Source organism: Carcharhinus amblyrhynchos, chromosome 6 (genome assembly GCF_965287045.1).
Source record: "Carcharhinus amblyrhynchos chromosome 6, sCarAmb.v2.hapA, whole genome shotgun sequence".
In the NCBI taxonomy this organism is placed as follows: domain Eukaryota; kingdom Metazoa; phylum Chordata; class Chondrichthyes; order Carcharhiniformes; family Carcharhinidae; genus Carcharhinus; species Carcharhinus amblyrhynchos.
Genome location: NC_137329.1, coordinates 68,763,420 through 68,781,669, shown reverse-complemented (window position 1 = coordinate 68,781,669; position 18,250 = coordinate 68,763,420). Strand labels below are relative to the sequence as shown.

Below are 18,250 nucleotides of genomic sequence, written 5' to 3'. Positions count from 1 at the left end.
ATGGGTTCTGTGTATGGTGCATGAGGAGCAGGCTGGTGCATGACTTTGGTCTTTTTAATGTTGTTGGTGAGTCCAAAGTTGTCACAAGCCATGGAAAATTTGTCCATACTGACTTGCATCTCTGGCTGTGAGCCAGCATGATGTGGAGATGCCGGCGTTGGACTGGGGTAAACACAGTAAGAAGTCTGACAACACCAGGTTTAAGTCCAACCAATTTATTTGATAGTAAACTCGCAAGCTTTCGGGGTTTGCCCCTTCGTCAGGTGAATCCTTGACGAATCCTTCGCCTGATGAAGGGGCAAACCCCGAAAGCTTGCGAGTTTACTATCAAGTAAATCGGTTGGACTTAAACCTGGTGTTGTCAGACTTCTTTCTGAGCCAGTATACAGGGTGCAGTCATCGGCAAAGAGGAAATCTCTCAGAACAGTCTCTTTCACTTCGGTAATAGCTTGATGTCTCCTCTGGTTGAAGAGCTTCCCATCCACTCTGTACTTGAGGCTGATTCCAGCAACACTGTCCTGGAAGGCATCATTCAGCATGGCAGTAAACATCATGCTGAACAGTGTGGGTGTGAGCACATAGTCCTGTTTGACACCCATTGGTGACTGAGAATGCCTCACAGGATTCTCTGCCATCCAGTACTCTGGCCATCATGGAACTGGCATTACATCTGAATGAATTTGGGGGGGCAGCCAAACTTCGACATGATCCTCTACAGACCTTGTCGGCTGACAGCATCGAAGGCTTTCGCAAGGTCAACAAAGGTTGTGTAGAGCTCGTGATTCTGCTCCTGACACTTCGTCTGAAGTTGGCGCACAGCAAAAATCATGTCAATAGTCCCATGACCTTTGCAGAGTCTCACTGTGACTGTGGAAATAAGCCCAGCTCCTGATGAGTGACCAGACGATTTAACAGGACTCTTGCAAGGGTTTTTCCTGTGATGGAGAGCAGCGAGATTCCTCGGTGGTTGTCGCGTACTTCCCGATTGCCCTTCCTCTTGTAGAGGTGTACGATGGAAGCATCTTTAAGTTCCTGAGGAATGGATCCTTGCTTCCAAAAGGACTGGAACAACTCAGTGAGCTTCTCAATAAGTGCAGGATCAGCGGCTTTATAGATCACTGCAGGTATGGCATCTGCCCCTGGGCCTTTGCCACTGGATAGCTGGCTGACAGCTTTCTTGACTTTGGCTACTACCAGTGGGTCATCCATGGCACTGTTGATGTCAACCTGCGGAATCCTGTCTATTGCCTCATCGTTAATAGATGACGGTCAGTTCAGGACGGCTTCAAAGTGTTCAGCCCATCTCTGTAGGATCTGGGCCTTCTCTGTAATGAGAGTTGTACCATCTGTACTCAGGAGGGGGAAGCTCCCGAGAGATTGAGGTCCGTAGAGAGTGTTGAGGGCTTCATAGAACTGTTTCAAGTCGTTTCTGTCAGCATATCCCCTTATTTCATCTGCCTTGGTGCTCAGCCAGGCATCCTGCATTTTACACAGTTTATTCTGGACTGTCCTGCGAGCACTGGTAAAAGCATTTTTCTTGGCAGCTGAAGATGGGTCGTTCTAACAGGCCCAATGAAGACGGTGCTTTTCAACAAGTACAGCCTGTATCTCCTCATCATTCTCATTGAACCAGTCATGCTGCTTGTGGATAGAGAGCCCGAGCATCTTCAGCGCAAATGTATGGATAGCATCCCTGAAGCGTTCCCTGTCATTCTCAGCGTTGCCTGCGAGATGTAGGTCAGCAAGCTTGATTTCTAAGTCTTCAGCCAGCATTGAAGCTATGCTGGGGTTCTTTAGCTTGGCCGCATTGATTCTTTTTATAACCTTGCTTCCTTGTGGTCGCTTCTTGGGTCTGATGCGGAGCCTCATTTTGGAGACAATGAGCCTGTGATCTGTCCAGCAGTCAGCACCACACATGGCCTTGGTCACTCTGACATCCTGCCTGTCTTTTCTCCTGACAATGACATAATCGATAAGATGCCAATGCGGGGGTGCATCCAGGAGGTCTTGTTACGGGTAGGCAGACGGAAGGTTGTGTTGGTGATGAGGAGGTTGTGTGCTGCACAGGTCTTCAGTAAGAGTAGGCCATTACTGTTACACTTGCCCACTCCATCCCTCCCAATGACTCCCTGCCAGATTGCAGAGTCATACCCTACTCTTGCACTGAAATCGCCAAGCAAGATCAGCTTGTCGGTACTGCTCACTGCTGATAGTAGGGCATCTAGTTCTTCGTAGAACTTGTCTTTCATCTCATCCGGGTTGTTCATTGTGGGGACATAGGCGCTGATCAGGGTGGCTTGACTTCTGTTCTGTAGCGGAAGCTGTAACGTCAGAAGCCGGTCGTTCACACCCTTGGGTAGACTATCAAGTTTCTGAACAAGGTGATTCCTGACGGTGAATCCAACTCCAGCATCACGACACTCATCGCTGCCGCGACCGCTCCAGAAAAAAGTGTATCCACCTCCAGTTTCAGTCAATTGACCTATGTTAGCAAGACGAGTTTCACTCAGGGCTGCATTGTCAATGTTGTATCTTGCAAGCTCTCTGGTAACTAAGGCTGTTCTTTCTGGTCTGTCCGCTGTAGGGTTGTCCAAAAGCATGCGCACGTTCCAAGTGTCAATGGTGAGCGGTGTCACCTTGTGTTTTATTTTGTTTGTTCGACCACAAGATGGGATCCCCGCCAACTGCGGTAAACTGGCCAAGGTGTAGTGAAGCAGGCAATGTTTAGGGCACCTTTACTAGCCCGTTACTCATTCTATGGAGGTGAGCAGTGCGTTCCTGAAGAGGACTGCTCAGTTGCCCAGGTAGATGCCGAGTTCCACTGCTGCTTCAGTCAGCGGAAAACAACCATTCAACCTGAACCGCCTGCGTGCAGGTCCGTGACTACAGCTCCCAGTGTATCCACACCTGCTGCTTCATCGCTCGCCCAGGACACTGATGATGATGGTGTCGAAACTAGCACTTGATTTGGATTAAAGTGAGGGAGAGTTGCGCAGCATCAGCCTCACTCTCTCTTCCCAATTCCTATCTAGATCCAGTGGCAAGACAGGAGTCAAGACGGCTGGAGGTGGGTCTAGCGCAGTGGATGACCTTCTGTGTCTTGTCTTGCTCTTTGCTGCTTTTGGAACAAGCTGCCAGAGGTAGTAATAAAGGCGGGTACAATTTTATCTTTTAAAAAGCATTTAGATAGTTACATTGGTACAATGGGTATAGAAGGCCAAATGCAGGCAAGTTCCTTCAGGTCGCTCCTTTTTCCTCATCGCCACTGTAATAACTCCATGGAAGTGACAGTCCCGTTACCAAGTTACTTTGTTTACACCATACATCTGTACACAGTCAGCTCTCCATTTGCTCCTTGCTGAATGCAGGCTGGGAGTCTGATACACCAGATTTTAACTATCAATTAAGATTCATCAGGTACTTTTTGGGTACCAACCAGATAAAATCAAATTAACTCAGGGACAACCCAAAAAGGCAGCTCCCCAAAAGGAGGGGGGACCACCCAAAATAATAGACAAAGCAGAAAGGAAACTTAAAACATCAAATCAAATGTGGTTATCAGGATCAATAATACACCCCAGTCCTTGCAGTGCCCAGCGGGCACAGAAGGCGGCAACTGTGTCCCTGGACACCACATGCTCCCTTTCTAGGGACACTTGGTGTGAATGTTGCTGCAGTAGAGGGGCAGTCGGGGTGGATGACCCCCTTGATCGCCCACTGCCTAGACAAAGAACAAAGAACAAAATCAGCCCGGGAAACAGGCCCTTCAGCCCAACAAGCCCGCGCCGCCATCTCAACACCACCAGTCCACCTCTGTACTCATGACCACTATCTAATGTTTTATGGCCATCCAAATTGAGGGAAACTGATTTAGGGACAATTTATTCCTGCCAATCAGCCTAACAGCACATCCTTGGGGTGTGGGAGGAAACCGGAGCACCCGGAGAAAACCCACGCAAGCACGGGGAGAATGCGCAAACTCCCACAGACACCGGCCGAAATCCATGTGTCTGCACAGCAATCAGCGATAGTCACTGAGGTGTCGTCTTGCCCAGTATCTGGTCCAGTTTAGGCACATACTAATGACATGAAGCACTAGGCCAATCTCGAACAACCAAGAGCAGCCCCACTACGACCCATCGCGTGTATGCCCCTCGTTGGACACGAGGTGGACCGACTTAAAACCTGTGAATGAAAGAGAAAAAAACATTATTATTATCATACTATACCCATTTTACATTACCAGGGACGCCCCAATGCTAATGACCCTTATTTAAAAGGTTCTCCTATATCCACCCATCTCCAACTCAGTCATATGCCTGTCTAAGTTACTCTTAAAGGACTCTAGCGTGTTTGCCTCCACCACCTTACTTGGCAGAGCATTCCATACCCCCACTACCCTCTGTGTGAAAAACCTCCCTCCTAATATCTGTGTTGTACCGCTCCCCCCTCACCTTAAGTCCATGGCCCCTTGTCCTACATGTCTCTATTATAGAGTAAACAGTGGTAAGCTATTTCCTATCTATACCCTTCATAATCTTATATACCTCTATTAGATCCCCCCCTCAGTCGGCGTCTTTCAAGGGAAAAGAGCCCCAATTTCTTCAATCTTTCCTCATACCCCAGCCCTTTCATACCAGGCAACATCCTGGTAAACCTCCTCTGCACTCTCTCCAGAGTCTCCACGTCCTTCCGGTAGTAAGGCGACCAGAACTGTACGCAGTACTCCAAATGCGGCTGAACCAACGTTCTGTATAAGTGCAACATTAGACTCCAGCTCTTGTATTCTATACCCCTTCCTATAAAGGCTAACATACCATAGGTTTTCTTCACCACACTCTCCACTTGCACTGCCACCTTCAAAGACTTGTGCACTTGCACCCCCAGGTCTCGCTGTGACTCTATACTCCTTACGGGATTACCCTTTATCATATAACTTCCCCCTACATTATTCCGGCCAAAATGCATCACCTCACATTTATCCGGATTAAACTCCATTTGCCACGTACCTGCCCAATCAACCAGCCTATCAATATCCTGCTGTATTGCCAGACACTGCTCCTCACTGCCTGCCAATCCAGCCATCTTAGTGTCATCAGCAAATTTGCTGATCACACCACCTACTCCCTCTTCCAAATCATTTATATACACTACAAAGGGAAGAGGTCCCAGTACCGAGCCCTACGGCACACCACTAGTGACAGACCTCCAGCTAGAAAAAGACCCCTCCACAACTACTCTCTGACTCTTCTTTGCAAGCCAGTTCTCTACCCATCTAGATACCTGACCACATATCCCATGAGCTTTAATCTTCTGTACCAACCTACCATGAGGGACTTTGTGAAATGCCTTACTGAAATCCATATAGGCGACATCAACAGCTCGTCCTTCGTCAACCGTTTTTGTCACCTCCTCAAAGAATTCTACCAGATTCGTAAGGCAAGACTTCCCCTTAACAAAGCCATGCTGCGTATCCTTAATCAGATCGCAACGTTCCAAGTGCGCATACATCCTATCCCTAAGAATCCTCTCCATCAACTTACCTACCACTGACGTTAAGCTCACCGGCCTATAGTTACCTGGGCTATCCCTCCTACCCTTTTTAAACAACGGTACCACATTCGCTATCCTCCAGTCCTCTGGGACCTCACCTGTGTCTAAAGAAGAGACAAAGACCCGTTGATGGCTCGCCTTGCCAGGCCCAAGAGCAGATTCACGAGGAGATCCTCCTCCCAACCTGCCCCCCTCTGCACCAGGCACCATTCATCAGGTATCTCTTTTTAGGTACCATCTTCATTAACAAACTCAAATTAAATCAAGAACAAATTAAAAGGGGCAGCTCATCAAAAGGAGGGGGAACAGCCCAAACAAAAAACAAAATCGAAAGAAAACTTAACATTAAATCGTAACATGACTTTTTGGCGTTTATAATGCACCCCAGCCCCTGCGGTGCCCAGCGGGTGCAGAAGTCGTCAACTGCTCCTGTGGACACCACATGCTCCTTCTCCAGGGACACCTGGCTGTGACTGACACCCCGTTGATCACCCGCTGCCTGGACCTGTTGACGGCTCGCCTCGCCTCGCCGGGTCCAGGAGCAGGTTCATGAAGAGGTCACCCTCCCGACCCACCCGTCTCTGCACCAGGTACCATTCATCAGGTCATTTATTCTCCAGCTAACCAACCTCATTAGCCTAGCTGAAGTCAACACAAAATCATAATCATTGCTTTTAAATCTCTTACTGCGTTTATGTGTGTGTACACTATTCTCTTGTCAGCTTATAAGTCTGATTTAGTTATTTAATTCAATGTTGGTAGTTCTGTCAGTGTCTTAAATACCTAATAGTTCAAAATCTTCTCCATAGTAAGTTAATTTTTTTTTTCCTTTCACCAAATAGTTCCAAAGTACAAAAATACTGTTACAGATATTATTTTGTTTTGCACAAACAGAAGCTGAATAAACTATGCAGTGACTCTTGCAGCACTTGGTGCTAAATGTACTTTGATCCACCACTGCAAAATAAAAAGCTTACTACAAAACCAAACCACAACTAAAGTGTGAACTCTAAATGCAGCTACTCAGTTGTCACCACGATTTGTTTAAAAATAATTAGGGGTGAGAAGAGAAGAAACTTTGTGAATTGATTTTTTTTTAAGGAATTTATGGGCTAAAACCAGATTTTTAAAGAGGCTTGTTTTATTAGAATAGCTCCCACTCAATCTTTTAACCCTGTCCCTAAGTATTTCAGAATTAAAAAGCAATGACAGAGTGGTGAGTGTCCCTTTTATGGGCAACACAGCTAAAGAGAGTCACCTGGCTTGAGAGACCGATGGGGACTAACAATGGGTCCCACCATAGTCTGAAGGCATGTGGTAGACTTGTAGGAACTGGAGCAACTGGTGGGCTGCTCTAGGGCACCCACTAGAGGGAGAGGAGTGGGCTGCTGGCCATGGTACAGTTATTCTTTATAAATAAATATTCTGTCTTCCTGATAAAGTCTGTAACATGTGTCATTACATTGGCGATGAGGGTGGGACAGGTATATATGAACATTGCCTGTGGCCCAATACCTGTGAGTAGTGTAATGTTAAGATACTGCCAGACTCTGGAGGATAGAACATTACAGCACAGTACAGGCCCTTTGGCCCTTGTTGTACCGGCCTGTGAAACCATCTAAAGCCCATCTAACCTACATCATTCCAATATCATCCATATGTTTATCCAATGACCATTTAATTGCCCTTAATGTTGGCGAATCCACTACTATTGCAGGCAGGGCATTCCACGCCTTTACTACTCTCTGAGTAAAGAATCTATCTCTCACATCTGTTCTATATCTATCACCCCTTAATTTAAAGCTATGTCCCCTCGTGCTAGCCATCTCCATCCGAGGAAAAAGGCTCTCAATGTCCACCCTATCTAATCTTCTGATCATCTTATATGCCTCTATTAAGTCACCTCTTAACCACCTTCTCTCTAACAAAAACAGCCTCAATAGACCTTCCCACCATAAACGCATTAAACTCTATTTGCCACCTCTCAGCCCAGCTCTGCAACTTATCTATGTCCCTATGTAACCTGCAACATTCTTCCGCACTGCCCACAACTCCACTGACTTTAGTGTCATCCGCAAATTTATTAATCCATCCTTCTGTGCCCTCATCCAGGTCATTTATAAAAATGACAAACAGTAGTGGCCCCATCGGTACAGTCTGTATATTAAAAATATATAAAACAAAAATAGGAGAAAATTTCTCTCAAGCAAGAGCTATGATCTTGTGTTTATGGAAAAGTGGAACTTAGATTTTTTCAAGAATAACAAAGAATTGCTGCATTTTTTTTTCCTGAGCATGAAAGCAAAGAGAAACAGTGTTCTAAGTGATGAATAAAAAAGTGTCCCAAGGAATTATAATTTGGTCTCCTGCTGGCATCGGTACAGTTTTTCATTGTTAATAAATCTCCTTTGTGTTCCTGATGAAATCTGTGAGCATGCAATCTTTACAGACACTTTTCATAGAATCATAGTATGTCTGCAGTGCAGAAGGAGGCCATTTGGCCCGTTGACCCTGCACTGACAACGACCCCATTCAGGCAGGAATAATGGATGTGTAGAGTATAGGGCTAACGGTAGGACTCTGAATAGTGTGGATGAACAGAGGGATCTAGGTGTACATGTACATAGATCCCTGAAAGTTGGGAATCAAGTAGATAGGGTTGTTAGGAAAGCATATGGTGTCTTGGCGTTTATTGGTAGGGGGATTGAATTTAAGAGCCGCAGCCTCATGTTGCAACTGTACAAAACTCTGGTGCGTCCGCACTTGGAGTATTGTGTGCAGTTCTGGTCCCCACATTATAGGAAGGATGTGGAGGCTTTGGAGAGGGTGCAGAGGAGGTTTACCAGGATGTTGCCTGGTATGGAGGGGAGGTCCTATGAGGAGAGACTGAGGGATTTGAGGTTGTTTTCGTTAGAAAGAAGGCGGCTGCAAGGGGACCTTATTGAAACATATAAGATGATCAGAGGTTTAGATAGGGTGGACAGTGATAGCCTTTTTCCTCGGATGGAGAAATCTAGCACGAGGGGACATAGCTTTAAATTAAGGGGTGGTAGTTATAGGACGGATGTCAGGGGTAGGTTCTTTACCCAGAGGGTGGTGAGGGATTGGAATGCCCTGCCTGCTGCAGTTGTAAATGCGCCTAGTTTGGGGGCGTTTAAGAGATCCGTGGATAGGTTTATGGATGGAAAGGGTTTGGTTTAGGTTAGAGGGTCATTGCTTTTTAACTGGTCGGCGCAACATCGTGGGCCGAAGGGCCTGTTCTGCGCTGTAATGTTCTATGTTCTATCCCTGTAACCCACATCTTTACCATGCTAATTCACCTGACATCCCCCTAACACTAAGGAGCAATTTAGGATGGCCAATCAACCCAACCCACACTTTTTGGACTGTGGGAGGAAACCGGAGCATCTGGAGGAAACCCCATGGAGACCTGGGGAAAATGTGGAAATTCCACACAGTCACCCAAGCTGGAAATTGAATCTGGGACCCTAGTGCTGTGAGGCAGCAGTGCAAATCACTGGGCTGCCTACCAGAGTTCGTTACTAGACTCTGGCATTTCCTACCAGACTCTACAAAAGTGTACCATTTCTCTCAGGTCCTCCACCTCATGTAGACATGGTAACATCCAGGGAGGATGGCCTGTAGTCACCCACCAATTGGAGTGTCTCCACTTTTTCCCAGGCCGCTGAGTGTGTGAACTTCGCTTGTACACCCCACGTTATAAGCTTCTACATTTAATTTTTCATGTCTTCTATTTTAATCTTTTGCCAAAATGCACTTTGAATTTTTCATAAAGTTCGAACAAATGTTTGCCCCAGAGATAGTTACCTATCTTGAAGTGGCTGCAATTCTCTTGGTTCTTACTCCCTCCTACACCAAGCTAGAACTGTACAAAGACATGATGAATAATTGTGCAGGTGCCCTCCCCAGTTGGCTAATTTTATGTCAGCAGCAAGATTTTCAAAGATAAATTTAACTCCAATCACAAAATAGATGCTAACTGGTCTGCAATTCTCAGGTACTGCATTTGTAACCATGTTGCTGCTTGGTCTGTGATTCTGTTAATTGCCAAAGCTAACATGGGATTTCTATCTACACAAAATAAATCTCAAACCTATCTCACTCCACATTCCGCCTGCTGAGAGAGCAGAAACCTACAAAGGCCTGATGCGGGACGAGACACCAAGTCACAATACAGTCCCAGAGCTTCCGGGCTGTTAATCATCCTAGACTGCTGAAGACCCAGAGAAGCCTCCCTCATCTATCTGCCTTGCCCAATATAGTGCAAATGCTCCCTAGTGCATATTGTCCCTATAATGATGGAGTTGCGCATGCACCTTGATGCATATTGCCCTCTATAAAGGTGGTGGTCACATATGCTCCTTGATGCATGTTACCCCCTATAAAGGTGATGGTCACACATGATCCTTGATGCCTCCTCCCAAGTGCTGGCGCATGTTAGATGCTCTGTGGCCTCCTTTATGTACTGTTGGGATTCTATAGCTGTAATCTTAAGAACAAGAGAGAGATCACTGGGGGTGGGGGAATTTGCAATGACACAAATATATGGGATATATATAAAGGGGTTTGAGGTACTGCAGTGCTCCAGTGAAGTCCAGTGCAAGCTGAAGGAGCAGCAGCCCATCTTTTGATTAAGCATACTGAGGCCCTCAGGACTCGACGCTAAGTTCAACAACTTTAGACTATGACCTTTCTCCTCTATCTCAAACCTTTTTCTGTATATCCTATACATTTTTGTCTCAAAGCAGAAACATTCCTTTCCCCTCTTCCACCCCTTCACTAGCTCATCTATTTTTTGTTTTTAACATTCTACACTTTTGTTGCAATCTCTTCCAGTAACAGTATAATATTATTTATAATATATTATTTGTATAATAACAGTATAATTTTCCCTCTTTTGATGAATAGCCAAATGGACTCAAAATGTTTACTCTGGTTTCATCCCTACAGATGCTGCTCAGTTTATGCAGCATTGTTCTTTTTTACTATCTCTATGACAAACTGCCCCACCTTCAACCACTTCCTCGAGACTAAAGACCACATTGTGCTTGGTCACATAAAGGGAGAAGCAAAGATAGGGGAGAATCCCAGGGTCAGTCTACCCACTAGATTGTAGTAGAAATATGAACAAGCTCCAGTCAGAATAGGGATAGTGTGTGACCCTGTGCTCACATAACATTCCTGTGTGTACTGTGCTTCTCTGGCTCTCAGAATGACAATGTCTTCATTTTAAAATCTTTGTATTTAATTGCAAGTCCCTCCACATACTTACCCTTCCAATCTTTGCACCTTGTCCATTCTCTTACAGAAGAACATAAGAAATAGGAGCAGGAGTAGGCCATCTAGCCCTTCGAGCCTGCCCCACCATTCAATAAGATCGTGGCTGATCTGAAATGGATCAGTTCCACTTTCTCCCCATAACCCTTAATTCCCTTGTCTATCAGAAATCTATCTACCCGTGACTTAAATATATTCACTGAGGTAGCCTCCATCACTTCAATGGGCAGAGAATTCCAGAGATTCACCACCCTTTAAGTGAAGGAGTTCCTCTTCAACTCCATTCTAAACTGCCCCCCCCCCTGTTATTTTGAGGCTGTGCACTCTAGTTCTAGTTTCCTTTCTAAGCGGAAAGAATCTCTCTACCTCTACCCTATATAGCCCCTTCATTATCTTGTAAGTATCTATAAGATCCCCCCTCAGCCTTCTGAACTCCGAGTACAGGCTCAGTCTATCTAATCTCTCTTCATAAGCTAACCCCCTCATCTCCGGTATCAGCCTGGTGAACCTTCTCTGTACTCCCTCCAAGGCCAATATATCCTTTCGCAAATAAGGGGACCAAAACTGCACACAGTACTCCAGTAGCGGCCTCACCAGTACCCTGTACAGTTGCAGCAAGACCTCCCTACTTTTATATTCTATCCCCCTCACTATAAAGGCCAACATTCCATTCGCCCTTTTGATCACCTGCTGCAGACTGGGTTTTTGCAATTCGTGCACAAGGACCCCCCCAGGTCCCTCTGCACAGTAGCATGCTGCAACTTTTCACCCTTTAAATAATATTCCATCCTATTATTATTTCTACCAAAGTGGATAACCTCACATTTGCTGTTGCTGTTTCTCTTGCTATTTCGTATCTGTCACCTTGCCCACACTGTTACCCTTCCCAATCTCTGATTCTTGTCCACTCTGACAAACCTGTTGAGGTCCCTTTGCATCTCCACTTTGGCCCCTTGACATTTCTGATTTCAGTTTCATCATGGCTGGTGGCTGTTCTTTCAGACACCCTGGGCAGAGCTCTGAAATTCCTGAGGCTTTAATGAGGCTCGCAGTGAAGGAAGACAAACTCTTTGTACAAACTTTTGTTCGTTGTATCACCCTATCTGCCTCAGTGTCAAACTTCATCACCCTCTTGTCTAAGCATTTTGGAAGTTTTGCAATGATGGAGACACAATATAAATGCAAGTTGTTGTTGCTTGTTGCAGCCAAGTGAGAAAGACCTGTTCCCTGCGGATGCGAGTGGAAAGCTTCTTCAGGACGACGTGGATATCTGTGCAACTTGGGCGGTAGGTACTTGCTGTCAGAAGTAAAATCATTGTGATAATTGGAAATATTTATACTGTCAAAATTCTAAAGTAAAAATTGATCATTCTATCTGTCCATTCATGGGATGTGGGCATCACTGTCTAGGCCAGCATTTATTGCCCATCCCTAACTGCCCTCGAGGAATAAGTAAGGATCTTGAGTTGTAGAACATAGAACATTACAGCACAGTACAGGCCCTTCGGCCCTTGATGTTGCGCCGACCAGTGGAACCAATCTAACGACCCTCTAACCTAAACTATTCCAATGCTATCCATATGCCTATCCACTGACCATTTGAACGCCCTTAAAGTTGGCGAGTCCACAACTGCTGTAGGCAGGGCATTCCACACCCTTACTACCCCCTGAGTAAGGAACTTACCTCTGATATCCATCCTATAATTACCAGCCCTTGTTAAATGTCCCTTTTAAGCTGTCCCTTTTAAAGAGCAAGCACTGAGAGGGTCAGGTGAACTGATTGCCCAATGGGGAATGAGCATGAGGATCTCGGTGCAGTGTGTGGGCTTTTGCAGCCAGAGTAGATCCTAGATCTGGAAGTGTGAACATCATAAACGTACTCTGTGTATTTAGCTGCATATAAATAAACTGTTGTAATTATGCTCACTGGTGGTTATCAAACTTTGCATTTACTTCACCATTCCTGGATGAGGAAGTGGAGGGGCAGGTTGGTAAGTTTGCTGATGACACAAATGTTGGAAATGTTGTGGATAGTGTGGAGGGATGTCAGAAGTTGCAGCGAGACATTGATAGGTTGCAAGACTGGGTGGAGAAGTGGCAGATGGAGTTCAACCCAGATAAGTGTGAAGTGGTTCATTTTGGCAGGTCAAATAGGATGGCAGAATATAATATTAATGTTAAGACTCTTGGCAGTATGGAAGCATATTTTATTTTAATCTAGTTAAACTCTGCAATCATAGTTGGAGGCTTTTTCCCAGGGCTGAAATTGTTGCCAAAATCTATGATTTTATTTGTTCCCACTCCATCTCACATACCACAACCATTTGCCAATGCAGGACACAAGGTTCCCTCCAATTCAACTTGTTCTCATTTCTGACTGAACATCATCTGGAAGTCCATATAGACACACTCCTATTCCTCCAAACACAGCAGCTTTAATGACTTATCAGATATGATCTACCTTTCATAACTTCATGCTGACTCTGATCAGTTCATAATTTGTTAAAGTGTTAGTCTGAGTGTTAGTAGCATGTGAGCACAGGGCATGAATTATTGAACTTTATTGCAAAGAAGGATTCTTTTCAGGCCATTGTGTCTGTGCTAACTCTTTGAAAGAGCTTTAGTCTCATTCCCCTGCTCTTTATCCAGAACCCTGTGATTTGTTCCCTTTACCCTTTTTTTGATTTGATTTATTATTGTCACATGTATTAATGTACAGTAAAAAGTATTGTTTCTTGCACGTTACACAGACAAAAGATACTGTTCGTAGAGAAGGAAAGAGTGTTACAGTCATACCTAGGGTGTAGAGACAGGTCAATTTAATGCAAGGTAAGTCCAGTCAAAAGTCTAACAGCAACAGGGAAGAAGCTGTTCTTGAGTCAGTTGGTGCATGACCTCAGACTTCTGTAATTTTTTCCCGATGGAAGAAGAATGTCCGAGATGCATGGTGTCCTTAATTATGCTGGCTGCTTTCCGAGGCAGCGGAAGGAGTCAGTGGATGGGAGGTTGGTTTGTATGCTAGTGTGGGCTACATTTACAATTTTTTGTAGTTCTTTGCGGTCTTGGGCAGAGCAGGGCCCGTACCAAGCTGTGATATAACCAGGAAGAATGCTTTCTGTTGTGCATTTGTAAAAGTTGATGAGTGTCATAGCTGACATGCCAAATTTCCTTAGTCTTCTGAGAAACTAGAGGCATTGGTGGGCTTTCTTAACTATAGTGTCAGCATGGGGGGACCAGGACAGGTTGGTGATCTGGACGCCTAAAAATTTGAAACTCTCAACTTTTTCTATTTTGTTCCCACTGATGTAGACAGAGGCATGTTCTCCTTTAAGCTTCCTGAAGTCGATGACAGTGTCCTTCATTTTGTTGACATTGAGGGAGAGATTATTGTTGCCGCACCTGTTCACCAGATTCGCTATCTATTTCTGTACTCTGTCTCATCATCGTTTGAGATCTGACCCACGACAGTGATGTCGTCAGCAAACTTGAAAATTGAATTGGAAGGGAATTTGGCTGCACACTCATACGTGTCTAAGGAGTACAGTAGGGGGCTGAGAACACAGCCTTGTAGGGCACTGGTGTTGAGGATGATTATGGAGGAGGTGTTGTTGCCTATCCTTACTGATTGTGGTCTGTGAGTTAGGAAGTTCAGGATCCAGTTGCAGAGGGAGGTGCCGAGGCCCAGGCCACAGAGTTTGGAAATGAGTTTCGTGGGAATGATAGTATTGAATGCTGAGCTGTAGTCAATAAACAGGAGTCTGTTAGCTAGATGTTCCAGGGTTGAGTGCAAGGCCAGGAAAATGGTGTCTGTTGTAGACCTGTTGCAGCGGTAGGCAAACTGTAATGGATCCAGGTAGTCCGGGAGGCTGGAATTGATTAGTGCCATGACTAACCTTTTGAAGCATTTCATAATGATGGATGTTGGAGCCACCGGCTGATAGTCGTTAAGACAGGCTGCTTGGTTTTTCTTGGGTACCGGGATCATGGTTGTCGTCTTGAAACAGATAGTTGTAAAGAGAGGTTGAAGATGTCCTCTGCCATCTGATCCATGCAGGATCTGAGTGCACATCCGGGTGCCCCATCCAGGCCAGTTGCTTTCCGTGGGTTGACCTTCGAGAAAGCTGCTCTGACAATTGCAATCGTGACCCCAGATACAGGTTCATCCAGGGTTTCCAGGGCGGAGGGCATGCTCTCGCTGATCTCTTGCTCAAAACAGGCGTAGAATGCATTGAGCAATTCCCTTGAATCCAATGAATCCAATCCCCTTTTGAATATTATTATCGAAGCTGGGTAGCAGCACACTTTCAGACCGAGTATTCCAGATCCAGCAACACACTGTTTTAAACAAACCTCCTCCTCTTCTTTCTGATCCTTTTGTCAATTATCTTATATCTGCCTTCCCTCCCCACTGCCAGTGAGAAAAATGTTCCTTGTTTACTCTATCAAAACCTCGGAATGAATCTCCCCTTTCTCATACCCCTTTCTTTTCTGTAGGCTATGGAAAGCTGTAAGGATGCTGGATTGGTGCGGTCTATAGGAGTGTCCAACTTCAACCGCAGCCAGCTTGAGATGATCCTGAACGTGCCAAAGCTGAAATACAAGCCAGTGTGTAACCAGGTAAGGCACAGGAAGCAGAACAAAAAGCTCAGCCAGTCTGTCAGCATCGGTAGCACAGTGGTTAGCACTGCTGCTTCACAGCTCCAGGGTCCTGGGTTTGATTCCCAGCTCAGGTCACTGTCTGTGTGGAGTTTGCACATTCTCCTCATGTCTGCGTGTGTTTCCTCCGAGTGCTCCGGTTTCCTCCCAGAGTCCAAAGGTGTGCAGGTTAGGTTGATTGGCCATGCTAAGAAATTGCCCCTTAATGTCCAGGGATTAGTGGGTATAATATGTAGGGATATGGGTAGGGCCTGGGTGGGATTGTGTTCGTTGCAGACTCAATGGGCCGAAGGGCCTCTTTCTGCACTGTAAGGTTCTATGATATCTATGGAGAGAGGAATGGTATTAATGTTTTGAATCCGGTAGGACCCTTCGGAACAAGAAGCATTCTAAGAAGTCAGAAATGCAGCTTCAGAGCCAGTAGCTGTGATAGTTGATATCCAGGCTGGTTGACTCTTGTATTCCAGGAGAGACTCGCTGATCACAGATGGCATAGTGGTTAGCACTGCTGTGTCACAGCAACAGGGATCCGGGTTCAATTCCAGCCTTAGGTGACTGTGTGGAGTTTGCACATTCTCCCCATGTCTTTGTGGGTTTCCCCTGTGTGCTCCAGTTTCCTCCTACAGACTAAAGACGTGCAGGTTAGGTGGCTTAGTCATGATAAATGCACAGGATTACAGGGATAGGGCGGAAGAGAAAGCCTGGGTAGGGTGCTCTTTTGGAAAGTCAGCGCAGACTCAATGGGCCTAATTACTGCTTTTTACACTGTAGAGATTCTATGTTACAGCACAAAAGGAGGCCATTCGGCCCATCATGCCTGCAAAACGAGTATTATTACTTTGTGCCCTTCCCTTGCCCTTTTTCCCTATGCCCCTGCATATTGTTTCTGTTCAAATAATTATTATGTTATTGTAACATTTACATTCTCACAGATTTTGTCAGGGACACAAAGGGTATTTATTAATAAGGAAAAGCTGGACGGAGGTTTGCAGCCACTTGGCCGCCTTAGAATGGCACCCCCACCCCCCAACCCTTCTAGATACCTTTTGCTCAAGATAGCCCTGTACTCCCTACTGCCCCTTCTCAATCCCAGCTGGTCCCTCAAGCCAAGTGACCCTCTTCTGTTGTGCTGCCCTTAAAGGGACACTCCTCACAGTTACTGATTATTGACTGTTAACTCTTTGGGTTAATTCTCAAAAACCGGAAAAGAATGCAGTGTTCGAAATCTGAACTCTTCCTCAAATGGTCATTTGTTAAACTAGGAATCCACAGAGTGAGCAATAGCAGACTAGCCCAACAACAGCCTAATTCTACTTTGATCAAGGATGTACGTAGCAGGAAAGACCAAACAGTGAGCAGCAGCTGTCGCCTCTTCCCCTGTTGAGTCTTCACTTGTGCACCTGTCCTGGGAGATATATTTCTTCACGTTTGGTTTTCCAGCAAGTTGTTTCTCGACAGCATTTTGTGCTACATGATCCGTGGCCCTGATATTTAGGGGGGTGTGGTTTTAGACAGGTGGGGGTGCGGCTGGGGGGGAAGTCAGGAAAGCTGGAAGTGACTGCCAGTTTGACTGATGGTTCCGAATGCCTGGGGTGAATCTGCAGCACAGGACCACAGGCCTGGAGCAGCTATGTTCAGTGGTGACGGAGAAAAGGAATCCCAGGGAGGGTTACAGGGATTAGCTTGCTGGGCCAAAAGGAAACACAGACTTCTCCAAGTTGCTCACCTAGTAGATTCAACCCTTTTCACCCCCTTTTTATCAACTAGAGACCTGGAAAACAGCAGTTAAAAATAAAAATTGCAGGACTCAGCAGATCTGGCAGTACCTAGGAAGGGAGAAACAGTTAACGTTTCAGGTTAAGAACCTTCCAACAGATTCCGAAACTTTGAAATATTGACCTAAAATAGGTCAATAGCCAGAGCTGTTGTGTGTTTCCGGGATATTCTGTTTTTATTTCCGATTCGCAGCATCTGTATTAGAAACCTTCACAAAATGGAGGCCTTAAGCCTTCTTTAAAGGTTTCAATGACTGAGCATTTTCCCCAGAGTGATAGGTTTGATTGTTCTTCATCCTGCTGTGCCAAAACTGGAACTAGGTGTGTTGAGCTACTGGTTGAAATCTTTTAATATTTTAACATCCCACCCTTTTTTTTGGGGGGGGGGGGCAGAATTGGGAGGATTGTTGAAGTTTGAACCCATGTTGGATTTGACTTAGGAGGTAACTCTCATCTTAGCCTCTACACCAGGGGCTCACGTGCACAAACCAGGCTGCTCCTTGAGTGCGAGACGAAGGGCGTGCTGTATCTCTGAGGTGCTGCCTGTTACGCTGAGGCTTCTGCCTGGTTACAGTGGTTAGCACTGCTGTCTCTCAGCACCAGGGACTCGGGTTCAATTCCAGCCTTGGGTGACTGCGTGGCGTTTGCATGTTCTCCCTGTGTCTGTAGGGGTTTCCTCCCACACTAAGAAGTCTCACAACACCAGGTTAAAGTCCAACAGGTTTATTTGGTAGCGCAAGCCACAAGTTTTCAGAGTACTGCTCCTTCATCAGAGAAGTGGGAGTTCTGTTCACAAATAGGCCATATAAAGACACAAACTTAATTTACAAATTATGTTGGTTTGTGCTCAGCGATTCTGTGTACTCTTGCAATTCGGCCAACGCTGTCTAGCTGATACGCTGCAGGAAAGGATGTCCCAAGGCATGGTACATCGTGAGACCACGCAAATGTTACAACAACAGATGAAT

General features: G+C 45.6%; 1 protein-coding gene across 1 annotated transcript in view; it reads left to right on the top strand.

Annotated features, from left to right (window-relative positions):
- LOC145343992 (aldo-keto reductase family 1 member C23-like protein) overlaps positions 1–18,250 on the top strand; it is a 61,617-nt gene that overhangs the window by 24,343 nt on the left and 19,024 nt on the right. The window contains exons 4-5 of the mRNA XM_080190601.1: positions 12,057–12,137; positions 15,346–15,468. Coding sequence (XP_080046727.1) covers positions 12,057–12,137; positions 15,346–15,468 — 204 coding nt within the window. The remainder of the gene's footprint in view (positions 1–12,056; positions 12,138–15,345; positions 15,469–18,250) is intronic.